This window comes from Aquarana catesbeiana, linkage group LG01, assembly GCF_042186555.1.
Source record: "Aquarana catesbeiana isolate 2022-GZ linkage group LG01, ASM4218655v1, whole genome shotgun sequence".
NCBI classification, from domain to species: Eukaryota; Metazoa; Chordata; class Amphibia; order Anura; family Ranidae; genus Aquarana; species Aquarana catesbeiana.
The window spans coordinates 477,969,482-477,984,530 of NC_133324.1; the positions used below are offsets into that span (position 1 = coordinate 477,969,482).

Sequence of the window (15,049 nt, forward strand, 5' to 3'; positions counted from 1 at the left end):
GCAGCGTGATGAATGTGCTACCTACAATACGAACACTAGTTTTACTAGACCGAGTGCTTCCGTTTAGTTTTTGCTTATGAGCATGCGTCGTTTTTTTGTCCGTCGGACTAGCATACAGACGAGCGGACTTCGGGGTCCGTCGTACTTACGACGTAAAGATTTGAAGCATGCTTCAAATCTAAAGTCCGTCGGATTTGAGGCTAAAAAAGTCCGTTGAAAGTCCGGAGAAGCCCACACACGATCGGATTACCAGCCACCTTTAGTCCGTCAGCGTCCGTTGGACTTTTGTAGACGAAAAGTCCGACCGTGTGTACGCGGCATAAGAGTGGCAAGGATGTGAAATTCCCTTCCACAGGCGGTGGTCTCAGCAGGGAGCATTGATAGTTTCAAGAAACTATCAGATAAGCACCCGAATGACCGCAACATACAGGGATATACAATGTAATACTGACATATAATCACACACATAGGTTGGACTTGATGGACTTTGTGTCTTTTTTCAACCTCACCTACTATGTAACTATGAGTGGATTTTGAAGGCTGGCGAGGAAGTAGGGGTGAGCACCGCCAGCAGCCTGGGTTGAATTGGAGTCCTTCTGTGACTCTTCTGTGAAAAAGTTTTATTCCTATTGTGGGGTCACCAGTACGGTATTTGTATATTGAAAGAATATTCCCTCTCAAGCGTCTCTTCTCCAGAGAGAATAAGTTCAGTGCTCGCAACCTCTCCTCATAACTAATATCCTCCAGACCCTTTATTAGCTTTGTTGCCCTTCTTTGTACTCACTCCATTTCCAGTATATCCTTCCTGAGGACTGGTGCCCAGAACTGGATAGCATACGCTAGGTGCGGCCGGACCAGAGTCTTGTAGAGCGGGAGAATTATCTTTTTATCTCTGGAGTTGATCCCCTTTTTAATGCATGCCAATATTCTGTTTGCTTTGTTAGCAGCAGCTTGGCATTGCATGCTATTGCTGAGCCTATCATCTACTAGGACCCCCAGGTCCTTTTCCATCCTACATTCCCCCAGAGGTTCTCCCCCCAGTGTATAGATTGCATTCATATTTTTGCCACCCAAATGCATTATTTTACATTTTTCTACATTGAACCTTATTTGCCATGTAGTTGCCCACCCCATTAATTTGTTCAGATCTTTTTGCAAGGTTTCCACATCCTGCGGAGAAGTTATTGCCCTGCTTAGCTTAGTATCATCCGCAATTACAGAGATTGAACTGTTTACCTCCTCCAGGTCGTTTATGAACAAATTAAATAGGATTGGTCCCAGCACAGAAACCTGGGGGACCCCACTACCCACCCCTGACCATTCCGAGTACTCCCCATTTATCACCACCCTCTGAACTCGCCCTTGTAGCCAGTTTTCAATCCATGTACATACCCTATGGTCCATACCAACTGACCTTATTTTGTACAGTAAATGTTTATGGGGAACTGTGTCAAATGCTTTTGCAAAATCCAGATACACCACGTCTACAGGGCTTCCTTTATCTAGCTGGCAACTCACCTCCTCATAGAAGGTTAGTAGATTGGTTTGGCAAGAACGATTCTTCATGAATCCATGCTGATTACTGCTAATGATACCGTTCTCATTACTAAAATCTTGTATATAGTCCCTTATCATCCCCTCCAAGATTTTACATACTATTGATGTTAGGCTAACTGGTCTGTAATTCCCAGGGATGTATTTTGGGCCCTTTTTAAATATTGGTGCTACATTGGCTTTTCGCCAGTCAGCTGGTACCATTCCAGTCAGTAGACTGTCAGTAAAAATTAGGAACAATGGTCTGGCAATTACTTGACTGAGTTCCCTAAGTACCCTTGGGTGCAAGCCATCTGGTCCCGGCGATTTATTAATGTTACGTTTTTCAAGTCTAATTTTAATTCTGTCCTCTGTTAACCATGGAGGTGCTTCCTGTGATGTGTCCTGAGGATAAACACTGCAGTTTTGGTTATGGTCTGTGGTCCTCCCTTTTTTTACTGTTTACATACTTCAAGAATTTCTTGGGATTCTTTTTGCTCTCCTCCGCTATGTGTCTTTCATGTTCTATCTTAGCCGTCCTTATTGCACCCTTACATTTCTTGTTGCATTCTTTATAAAGTCTGAATGCTGATGATGATCCCTCAACCTTGTATTTTTTGAAGGCCTTCTCCTTTGCTTTTATATGCATTTTTACATTGGAGTTAAGCCATCCAGGACTTTTATTCGCTCTTTTAAATTTATTACCCAATGGGATGCATTGGCTAATGCCCTTATTGTTGGTGCATCTACCATCTGACCCATAAAATTGTCCTGCAAGACATTTAGGAACTGGCGAGCCTTAGATGAATGTGCGGTTCCCACCAGTCAATGTCTGGATAATTAAAACCCCCCATTATGATAACACTTCCCATCCTTGCTGCTAATCCAAATTGTGATAGGAGATCTGTCTCCCCTTCCTCTCTCAGGTTAGGGGGCCTATAGCATACTCCCAGTATTATTTCCCCCTTAGCTTCATCCCTTTGGAGCTCTACCCATAAGGATTCCACCTTCTCCCTTGCTCCCTTAGTGATGTCATCTCTCACATTCACTTGTACATTATTCTTGATATATAGGCATACCTCTCCCCCTTTTTTACCCTCTCTATCCTTGTGATAAATGGTATACCCTTGAATGTTTGCCAGCCAATCATGAGAGCTTTTGAACCACGTCTCTGAAATTCCCACAAAATCCAAATCCTCCTCGTACAACAGTATCTCTAGTTCACCCATCTTGTCCGCCAGGCTCCTGGCATTGGTGAACATGCCACGTAGATTAGACCGGTCGCATATTATCCTCTTATTGGGTGTTCCGAGATTGCAACTAGGACTTGCTACTATACTTACCTTGGGTTTATGTGCTTTAGTCAACCTACCACTAATGCCCCCAATACTACCCTCTGGAATATGTTCCGCGCTGACTATCTCTACCTCTGGACCCTCCCCCATCACCTAGTTTAAAAACCCCTTTAACTTTTTGGCCATCTTCATTCCCAGCTGATCTGCACCCTCCATATTTAGGTGCAGTCCATCCCTTCTATAGTCCTGGTTATCGACTGAGAAGTCGGCCCAATCCTCCAGGAATCCAAACCCCTCCTTACTACACCAGCTCTTCAGCCACTTGTTTACTTCCCTAATCTCCCACTGCCTTTCTGGTGTGGCTCGATGTACCGGTAGTATTCCTGAGAATACTACTTTGGAAGTCCTTTTCCTCAATTTAGCTCCTTAGTCCCTAAAATCGTTCTTTAGGACACTCCATCTGCCTCTGACTTTGTCATTGGTGTCAACGTGCACCATGACAGCTGGGTCTTCCCCAGCCCCTCCCAGGAATCTGTCCACCAGATCCGTCATGTGCCGAACCCGAGCGCCCGGTTTGGTGTGATTGTGTGTAGGCAAGTCTGGTCGTTAGAAAGTCTGTTGAAGGTCCGTCGGAAAGACCGTCGGACCTTTGTTGTCAAAAAGTCCGACCGTGTGTATGCGGCATAATACTCAAGACAATACACAGGTACTCGCAGAACTACGTGCACTCGCACACCACTCGCAGAACTACGTGCACTCACAGACCACTTGCAGAACTACGTGCACTCGCAGAACTATGTGCACTCGCAGACTTACGTGCACTCGCAGAACTACGTGCACTCGTAGACCACTCACAGAACTACGTGCACTCGCGGGCCACTCGCAGAACTGCGTGCACTTGCAGACCACTTGTAGAACTACGTGCACACGCAGAACTACGTGCACTCGCAGACCACTTGCAAAATGCGAGCAGGCGAGTGGAATTTTTGAGGGCTGCACTAAGTGCAATATTATTCTTCTTACACCTACATCAATATTTGGCCATATGCTTTTGTACTTTATTTTATAAAATCAATAGAAATATTGAAAAGAAAATTGTGGATTGGGTAATGGAAAGGTCTGTGTGTCTGATCAATGGATTGATAAGGTCCTGGCATCATCTAACAGTTTGTGTATTGTATAAATTGAAGGAAGGAGGGGGGGGGGAATCAGAGCTGCTGGATCTCTGGTTTAAACAGAGGAGCTAATGACAAATAAAATGTAATGGCTCGACTTGAACAAAATGGCTGCTACACATACAGTACACATAACCATTACAGGTACAGCAAACTCTTAAGGATCAAACTAGACTGTGAAAACCATCCAGGGATGGTCAAACAAAAAAAATATTGGGTGCTACTTTCAAGAGTGCTAGTCAAATAGGGTAGAATCTATTTACTACTCCATAGGACAACAGAAACGAGGCTCATCAAAATGATAAAAGGACACTGGGGGTTATTTACGAAAGAAAAATCCACTTTGTACTACAATAAAAAACAGCATTTTAGCTTGCACATGATTGAATGATAAAATCAGCAGAGCTTCCCCTCATTTCAGATCTACCCCTCAGATTTACAGCGACTGCACTTCCAAGTGCACTTTCAGTGCAATTTCAAGTGCAGTTTGCACTTGTAGTGCAAAGTGTATTTGCCTTTCGAAAATGACCCCATTGTGTCATACATATAGTCATATACATATATGTATACATTATTATTATTATAGCTATGATATTTACTTTGTGGTTACAAATGAATACATGTTTTTCTGGGTTGTAATTTTTACATTTTTTTGGCAAATGTGTGCAATATTTATCATGTGATGTTTTATTGTATGAAACCAGTACACATTACATGAAAATTATAAGTTCTGTTTAGTAACAAGAAAAATTGTGCAGTTTGCTCCTTCAGTAATTTTCTTTTGGAAGGTCTGAATTGTCTGAAATGTTTGTACACACTATATTAAAATCTTGACGATCGTTCGGAATACAGAGTTTTTGTATAATTACTAAAAAACATTCTGTTTTTGGGAACATATCTGCATATGGCAAGAACCAGTTATTATATACAAATTTAAGTTTTGAAATAACCTTCCACTAATCTATCTCTACTGAAAAATGAATGTAATTATTTGGCATGGGTTAGGGTTACTGTCAGGAAGGCTCTGTCAGAAGACAGAATAATAGCCGCAGAATCCCTGTTCCCTGAATACCTGGAAGGAGAGAAGCGTTAGTGCGTGCTAACGTGCAAACGGCACTCATGCGACTCTGCACTCCTGCGCTACCTGTATACACTACCAGGGGCTCCGAGATCAGAGGTGCAAGAGAGGCCTTCCTCTGCATAACCAGGCTCTACCCACCAGGTATGAGGCCATGTCTGAGCCCCTCTCAGTTCATCTTGCAGATGGGTCCACCATCAAGTCTGGATTAGTCTCTCAAGAGACCACCCCATTACCTGCCACCATTGCTACCAGTCACCAAGAACTACTAAGCCTAGATGCCATTGCCTCACCCTTGTTCCCCATTATACTAGGCATGCCTTGGCTGCAGGCGCACAACCTGCACATCAATTGGGTTACACAGGAGATCCAGTTTCATTCACCCTTCTGCCATCAAAATTGCCTACCGGAATCATCATGTCCCACACCATCCTTGCTATGTATGGACTTTGACCCTGAAGCAGGCGCATCTGTTCCGCAACATATCAGGATTTTCTGGACGTTTTTAGTAAGAAAGGGGCAGAGACTCTTCCTCCTCATAGGTCTTATGATTGCCCAATTGAGTTACTCCCGGGGGCCGAGGTGCCCTTTGGATGAATCTTTTCCTTATCTGAACTAGAACTCACAGTCTCAAGACTACATTGATAAGAGTTTGAAGAAGGGGTTAATTCATCCATCTACCTCTCCAGCTGTGGCAGGCATTTTCTTTGTGGAGAAAAAGGACCATTCTCTTCAATCCTGTGTCAACTGCCGTGAGCTCAATAAGGTCACAGTCAAGAACCGGTACCCCCTACCCCTGGTACCTGAATTGTTCCAAAGGCTTAGGTCAGCAACGGTCTTCACAAAGCTAGACCTCTGAGGGGCATATAATCTGGTCTGCATACGGGCCGGGGATGAATGGAAGACAGCATTCCGTACTAGATTTGGGCATTTCGAATACCTGGTGATGGCCTTTGGCCTGTGCAACGCCCCTGCTACATTCCAGCATTTTGTCAATTACATTTTCCGAGATTTTTTGGACCTTTTTGTTATCGTCTACTTGGACGATATTCTGATTTTTCCCCTTCAGCTGGAAAAATGTGAGTTTGAGCGTCAGAGCATCCAGTTCCTGGGATTAATAATCTCTACAGAGGGCATAAAGATGGATTTCACCAAAAAGTCACTGTCATTTTGGATTGGCCAGCTCCCACGGATAAAAGAGGAATACAGCGTTTTGTAGGATTCGCAAACTTCGGAAGTTCATCAAGGGATTCTCCGCCATCATTTCTCCCATCACCCAACTTACCAAGCACAGCGACCGGTTTTCCTGGACTCCCGAAGCCCAGTCAGCTTTCGAAACCTTAAAAGAGTTGTTCACTTCTGCATCTATTCCAAGGCACCCTGACCCAGCTCTACCATATGTGTTGGAGGTTGATGCATCAGAATCTGCAGTAGGTGCAGTGCTATCGCAACTCCAGGGGGCAAGGCCCGTCTACACCCAGTTGCGTTCTTCTCTCGTAAACTTTCACCGGCGGAGAAGAATTATGATGTGGGAGATCGTGAACTTCTTGCAATAAAGGCAGCACTAGAAGAGTGGAGATATCTCCTGGAAGGGGCAGCTCACCCAATACTAATTTTCACTGACCATAGGAACCTTGAATACTTGAGGACAGCAAAACGTTTGAGGCCACGTCAAGCCAGGTGGGCATTGTTCTTTTCAAGGTTTTCTTTCCACATAACATACAGGGCCGGGTCAAAAAATACTAAACCTGATGCTTTTTCCCGCATGTTTGGTGAGCCTGAGGAATCTGAGCTCCCTGACACCATTCTGTCCTCTGGAAACTTCTTCCTGTTGCAAGAAGATTTAATCTCTCAAATCAAACAAGCCTCTGTGGGAGTTCTCTCACCTCCCGAAACATCCTTACAAATGAAGGATGGACTGGTATGGCACCAAGATAAAAATTTTGTACCAGAAGAAATACGCGTTTTTGTTCTGAGCTTGTGCCACGACCATGCATTAGCAGGACACTTTGGAGCCAGTAAAACAACTGAGTTAGTTTTACGTACATTTTAGTGGCCCCATCTGGAGAAAGACTGCAGAAAATATGTGGAGGCATGTACCACATGTATCCAAAATAAAAGCAACAGGACCAAAGCATGGGGTTTGCTTAAACCACTACCAATCCCAGACAGGCCATGGAAGATGATTTCAATGGATTTAATTGTGGAACTTCCCCCATCAGAAGGCTGTATGGCCATCTATGTGTAGCAGTTGATCGGCTGTCAAAAATGCCACACTTTCTACCCATGAAAGGCACACCATCTGCTCTGGAAACAGCACAGATTTTCATCAAGGAAATAGGCTGCATGGGATCCCAGCTAACATTATATCTGACCGGGGGGTGCAATTTACCTCAAGATTTTGTAAATCTCTCTCAGGGACCCTAAAAATCAAATTATCCTTCTCTTCAGCCTACCACCCCCAAACTAATGGTCAAACAGAAAGGACCAACCAGACCCTGGAGCAATACTTATGATGTTTTTCTTCTTTTTCTCAGAATGACTGGGTATCATTACTTCCACTAGCCAAATTTGCATACAACAATTCCAAACACTCCGCCACCAAGCAATCTCCTTTTTTTTTCCCCAACTACGGCTTTCATCCTTTATTTCTACCAAATACAATTTCTGAATGCTCCGTTCCAGCTGTGGTAGAAACAGTAACCTTCTTGGAATCTAACAACAAAATGTTGCAGGAGGCAATCACCAAGGCACAGGAATACAATAAAAGAGCTTTTGACAGGAAAAGACCTGGGAAATTAATTCTGGAATCCGGTGATCAGGTATGGCTATCCACAACTAACCTGAAATTGTGTTGTCCATCAAGGAGACTGGGGCCAAAGTTTGTGGGGCCATTCCCAGTGAAAAGGAAGATCAATGATGTGGCTTGTGAATTGGAATTATTAGCCTCCTTTAAAATCCACCAAATTTTTCATGTGACCCTACTAAAACCTGCCATTCCTGATCCTTTTCCTGAGCGGAATACAGGCCCACCCGAGCCAATATTGGTGGATGGGGAAGAGGAGTATGAGGTTGAGGCGATTCTGGATTGCAGAAAAAGGAGGAATCAGACCCAGTACCTAATCAAGTGGAAAGGGTACGGTCCTGAGGAAAATTCTTGATAACCTGAAAACAACATCCACCCCAGAAGACTTACAGTATCCAAGCGTTCAACCAGGCCCACCCAGAGAAGATGGCCCAGTTGGAGGCTGGAGGCTGCCCATTGGGAGGGGACAATGTCAGGAAGGCTCTGTCAGAAGACAGAATAATAGCCGCAGAAGAATCCCTGTTCCCCGAATGCCTGGAAGAAGAGGAGCGTTAGCGTGTGCAAATGCATATGCGCATGCACAGAAATGCAGGCCATGCGTACGCATATACGCATGCATGCAGCACATGTCGTGACAGATAAGGGCGGCAAATGGGCTATTTAAGCTGGATCAGCACCCAAGATCAGTGCTGTCTCGTCCACAGTGTTCTGTGAGTATCCTGTTTCATCCTGTTTCCTGTTACCTGTATCTGCTCTTGAAGTATTGACCCAGCTTGTTTCTGACTATTCCTGTTTTCCACCTGCATCGACCCCGGCTTGTCCGTTGACCATTCTCCTGCCTCCGCATCTGTACTTGATCTGATCATTTTGTGTATGACCTGGCTTGTCTGACTCTGCTTAAGTTCCAGTCCCTCCAGAGCTACCTTTGGGACCTGCTCTTCGGCTAAGCACCAGCCTATTCCTGGCCACGGAGACCCACTGCCATCTGGCGAACTACTGGATCAGCAACCCAACAAGCATGCTTAACCGGCACTCATGTGACTCTGCACTCCTGCGCTACCTGTATACACTACCAGGGGCTCCGAGTCAGAGGTGCAAGAGAGGCCTTCCTCTGCATAACCAGGCTCTACAAACCAGGTGACAGTTACTATTACTGCACTTTGTGTGCTCATCTTAGCTCTTGCACTAACTTGCCTAATAAAACTGCTACCTTTATTTTCATAGGTTACATTACTCAATAATGAGAAGGAGAGCTGCCTTTAAATGCAGTGGAACTGATCTACTTTGCATAAATTGTACCAAATATAAAATAGGAATCTATTGTACAGTACATATCCAAACCATTACCAGTATTTAACTCATTTGACCTTCATACATGGCATTCTATATGTATAGTATACTCATTTTCATGCTCCTTGTTTCCCCCAACCCTATTCTGGTGGAAGTGGATGGTGTGCACAAATGAAGGCATAACATGCTTGTAATGACTATACTCAACTGAATTGTTATGCATGTGGGTCTTAAGGTAAACAAAAAGATAGTATCTTCGATCATGTGAGTTTCATGTTAGTAATAGTAATTCAATTTTTATACAATGCATAAAGTTGTTGCCAAAATTTCCAATAAAAGTATTTAGTGGTATTTCATGATTAGCGTCAAGGTGTTTGGGGTCCAGCACATGTTGATACTCATTTAGTTCAACAATTTTTATTAATTTTAATGATGATAACTTGCCATAAATTCATGTTAACATATTCTATTGGGTCCATAATGGAGGCTTTCATGTTGGGAAAACGTACTTTTAACTGATAAAATCTCAAATATTTAACCAGTCTATGAACAAGTAGTACCTAACTAATCTTCAAATATTCTAATCGATTTTGATACAAATTCAATTCGAATACAGACAAAAAATTTGAATCGAGAACGAAAAAAACTAAACAAATTACAAAAATGAATCATTCTAACATAACAAATGTAACTAAACCAAATGTTTAACTTAACAAATCCATCCAAAACTAAACTAAAAAATGTTTTCATTCTGCACGTCTAGCTCCATATAGAATTTGTCATTTAGCTCCTGTGTGCTGTTAGTTTAAACAAATTAATCAGCGGACTTCTGCTCTTGTTATTTCATTAGCTTGATTTAATTTGTTGCAGGTATAATATGACATTTATTGAAAGAGAGTGCAGCCCTTCTCTGCAGCTATTTGGAAAGACTAGCCACTGTGCTGTGATCACTGTAGATGAGTCCACTGTCATCATATTGCAGGTATATTGTTTATTGTTAGGGCAGAGATCATATTTCAGTATTAAAGCCATTCTGATTTATAGTAAATTACAAGGGTTCTTCAAAAAGTTTTCACACCTTTTTTTTCAACTCTTTTTTTTTTTTTTTTTATTAAGAATTTCAAAAACAAATTACATCACATTTCTACATAGTTACCTTTCTTTGTGATGCACTTTTGCCAGTGCCGTACCAACTTTTTAATGCCATCAGCAAAACTTCCACCCTCATCGTTTCCAACGAAAATATAAAAAGTGTACAAAGTTTTTAAAAACCCTTCATATAATATATTTAAAAGGACAGCCCACCTAAAACTGCTTTATTAGTAATAGCCGATGGGCTGAATCACACGCAAGCTTCTTATAATCCTCTAATTCCCTACAGAGATATTTGTTCCCAGATCCATAGATTTGCTACTATTTCTAAAATGGAGACTCCGTTTTCTTGGTGTTTTATATTTTACTTCATATCATGTAGAACAGGGATTTCCAAACTACGGCCCTCCAGCTGTTGCGGAACTACACATCCCATGAGGCATTGTAAAACTCTGACACTCACGGACATGACTAGGCATGATGGGAAATGTAGTTCCTGTGAGGGCCACAGTTTGAAGACCCCTGATGTAGAATGTAGAAGGAGTAGAAAGATTATATTGCAGAAGGAAGGGTCTGTCTATCAGCTTAACTCCAGGGTCCGTCCTGCCCCTGCAAATTGCCTCACCCTCTTCACGCTCTTAATGGCTGTATTTTGTTGCTTTCTATTTTTTAACATTTGCCCTTTTTGATGTCGCAAAGCCAGTCACGTGAAGCAGTAGGGCCCTTTTGCTGTTCACCTCATTCACTAAGCTCTGAGGAAAATACCCTTGCAAAGTACAGCTTCCCTTGCAAAGTGAACAGCCGATTTGCCTTTAGTAAATCAACCCTTTGTGTCAAAAAAGAGGTACTGCGGAGGACAGCTCCAAACTGAATAGTCCCACTGCCTGTGGGATTATTTCAAGAAATAAAATTTAGCCTGGAAGTAGATTTCAAGAAAAAGTGACAGGCTAGCAACATGGAAGCTGCCCTGGCTGACTTGTTACTGTAAGTGCAAGCTCATGGGCTGTCATCCTTTTCCTGACCTGAAACCACTATGTGCATATCAGATACCTTGACAAATGTCTTTGCCATGAGCCCAAAGTGTGGTGTTTGAATACTGCTGAATGTAACAGACCTGGTTAATGACTGCACTTTAGTCTCAAGCTGTTGTAAGGAATTTTTAGTGCATTCTCAGCTGGCCACTGAAGGGTATGGAAACCGAACATAATATCAGCGTATATATTGAAATGTTCTTCGATATATGTTTACAGAAAAATTAAATTTCAAACTGTTAGGATAGCTAAAAAATGTGCATCTGGCTGAATGACAGCATTTCTACTTTCCATGCAATACTGTAATTACTGTTTTTTTCCATCCATATTACAGTATGCCTTATAGCCTACTGGAATGTAATATTTGTCTCCAATGTAATTGTATTAGTCATTTGAATTGTTTTCTTTGGAATGGTAGCACAGTTTCCGGCCATCAGTTTTGTGTACAATCCTCCTGTAAATAATAATCATTTGAAAGATTCGGGTAATAGTGACAATGCCTCGATACTTATTTCATCTTCTGTAACAGCAATTGGCATGTGAGAGTATATCAACATACTCTAGGTACAGCAACCCACATAAATGTACTACAATAAAATATGAAAAAACTCCAAAGAAAACATCAAGTGAATTATATGGGTAAAATGGTAATAAAAAGATTTAGGCTCCATTCACACAGGGGCAACTTTGGATCCGACCTCAAGTCGCCCCTAGTCGCCTCAAGTCGTGCAACATGAAAAAATCAATGTAAGTGAATGGATCCGTCTTAATGCACACTACTGCAGTCGCTCCGACTTCAGAAAAGGTTCCTGTACTACTTCAATCCGACTAGAAGGCGACTTGTACCCATTGATTTCAATGGAAGTTGCCTCCAAGTCTGATCACTGTTCATACTGAGGCAACTTTACAGGAAGCAGAAAGGAAACAGAAAGTAATTTACTCCACTAAACAGCCAGCCCCCTCCTTCTCACACACAGCTGATAAGCTCTGATTGGCCACTTGTAAAGTTCCCTGTCCTGGAGGCGACTTCTAGTTGTGTTGTAAGTTGCCTCAAGTCGCGCTGTGATTCATACTCAAGTCGTGTCCAAGTTGCCTCCCATAGTCGCGCTGGAAGTTGTGTTGCCCCTGTGTGAATGGGCTCTTAGGAAGCTTAGTCTTGTGTGAAATGTATGTAAGACATCTTTGTCATTGTTGGTAGCCAAAGTAATTTCAGGTCTTAAAATGCACCTCTGATCACAAACTTAAAGCAGGTTAGAGCAGACAGTTGGGTAAACCAATGGTGTGTGCCCTTTTCAAAGCAAGATAGTACCACAATGGACAGTAATCACCTATGATAGTTTCAGGAAACAACTGCTACTAGCAGTGGATATGTGGACCACTCACTACACAGCAATTGACTGCACAGGGAAGGTGAGTTGCTGTTTGTAGACTTTGGTACTATTTTGCTTTGAAAATGGGAAAAGGGCATGGACAGTGAGCTTATTTTATACTGTACTCAATTCTGCCTTTAGCTTGTTTTGCTTTTCATGGTCACAGGTGCACTTTAAGGATAAATGTTGCATATTGGAATTTATCCCCTTTGCACCGAGCGTACGCAGATATGCGGCCTTAGCTTTCGGGGGTTATACTGGGATGATGCCCGCAGCTGCAGGCATCATCCTGGTACCATTTTTTAGAGCGGGCAATTGGCTTTCCAGGTATAACAACCGATGCGGCTAAAAGCCGCTCGATTGTTATCCCGGTCGAGCGGAAGGGGACATCCCCCCCTGCCGCTCTGACTGGGCCGTCCGTCCCACAGGGAGACCCGATCCACGATCCGCCACTTCCGGCGGCTGGAGACAGAGTGGCACAAAGCTGGAAACGGCTTAGTTCCAGTCTCCTGAATGTAAACACTGAAGCGACGTCACAACGTCACTTCCTGTTTACTGGGCTGCAAATGGTGCCGGATTTTAAAAAATATACAGTATTTGGAATCACCATTTTCAGTGATCTGAATACTTTGAAGTGCAAAGACCCCCGATCCCTTCATAAAGAGTACCTGTCACCACCTATTACTGTCACATTTACATTCCTTGTGACAGCAATAAAAGTGGTCATATTTTTTTTAAAAAGCACAATTTAATAATCTAAAAATAAATAAAATAAATAAGAACATTTTTTTTTTTTAAAGCATCCCCGTCCCCGTGAGCTCGTGCAGCAAAGAAAACGTATATGGAAGTTGCGCCCGCATATGTAAATGGTGTTCAAATCACACATGTGAGGTATCGCCACAATCATTAGAGTGAGAGCAATAATTCTAGCACTAGACCTCCTCTGTAACTCTAACCTGGTAACCGTAAAAAAATTTTGAAGCGTCGCCTATGGAGATTTTTAGGTACCGTAGTTTGTCGCCATTCCACGAGTGCGTGATATTATAAAGCGTGACATGTTTGGTATCTATTTACTCGGCGTAACATCATCTTTCACATTATACAAAAAAATTGGGCTAACTTTACTGTTTCTTTTTTTTTTTTAATTCATGAAAGTGTCCCTTTTCCCAAATACCGTGTGGCATAAAATATTGCAACAATCGCCATTTTATTCTCTAAATTCTCTGATAAAAAATATATATATATAAAGTTTGGGGGTTCTAAGTAATTTTCTAGCAAAAAAAAAGGATTTTAACTTGTAAACACCAAATGTCAGAAATAGGCTTAGGCGTGAAAGGGTTATTTATCAAAGTTAATATTAGTGGTTTGCTCTGTTTGCATCTAGTGTGTCATCAACTCCGACATATTTTTGGCATTAATATACTGAAGACCGCTGTGTATTGTAAATCTATAATTAATTTACTAAATGCCTAAAGAGAGTCTTAGGAAAATATTTTAAAAATGTGATTTTTTTCTTCATACTTACCTGTAAAATACATTTTTTTGAGTACATCACGGGACACAGAGCAGCCATATACATTACTACCTAGGTTATGCGCCACCTAAAGGTAAATGGACACTGGTAGAATAACCAAAAACAGGAAGTGATCCCCTATATAACCCCTCACAAACAGGAAGTACTCCAGTTTTGTAGCAAGCAAAGAACTCCCAAAAAGAGAGGGGAGGGGCCTCTGTGTCCCATGATGTACTCAAAGAAATTGATTTTATAGGTAAGTATGAAGAAAAAATAAAATTTTCTTTCTCGTACATAATGGGACACAGAGCTGCCATATACATTACTAAATGGGATGTCCCAGAGCAAAAGCCTTGAAGGGAGGGAGACACACTGTATGAAAACCCCATCAGATATTTACAGCAGCCCGCAAGACACTACGGCCAAAAGCCGAGTCTTCTGCTGCCTTAACATCCACCTAATAAAATCTTGTGAACGTATGTACCGAAGACCAAGTGGTGGCCTTGCAAATCTGCTCCACTGACTCTTGATGGCAAAAAGCCCAGAAGGTTCCATTACCCCTGGTAGCATAACCCCAAAGGGAGGAGGTTTACCTTTCAGACCATAGGCCTGAGTGATTAACTGGCAAATCCAAAGTGAAATGGACGCCTTAGAAGCCGCTTAACCCTTCTTGGGGCCTTCCAGCAAAACAAAAAAAGCATCAGAACTTCTGATGCTTGCAGACCTTTCCAGTTAGACTCTGACCGCCCGCACCACATCCAAAAGGGGCAACTGCTTCTCTTCTGGCGAGCCAGGCTGAGAGAAAAAAGAAGGTAGAACAATGTCCTGATTTAAATGAAATTCAGAAACTACCTTAGGCAAAAAGG

At 42.4% G+C, this 15,049-nt stretch overlaps 1 protein-coding gene across 1 annotated transcript in view; it reads left to right on the forward strand.

Annotated features, from left to right (window-relative positions):
* SHOC1 (shortage in chiasmata 1) overlaps positions 1-15,049 on the forward strand; it is a 447,382-nt gene that overhangs the window by 289,338 nt on the left and 142,995 nt on the right. The window contains exon 23 of the mRNA XM_073612299.1: positions 10,048-10,159. Within this exon, the coding sequence (XP_073468400.1) occupies positions 10,048-10,159 (112 nt within the window). The remainder of the gene's footprint in view (positions 1-10,047; positions 10,160-15,049) is intronic.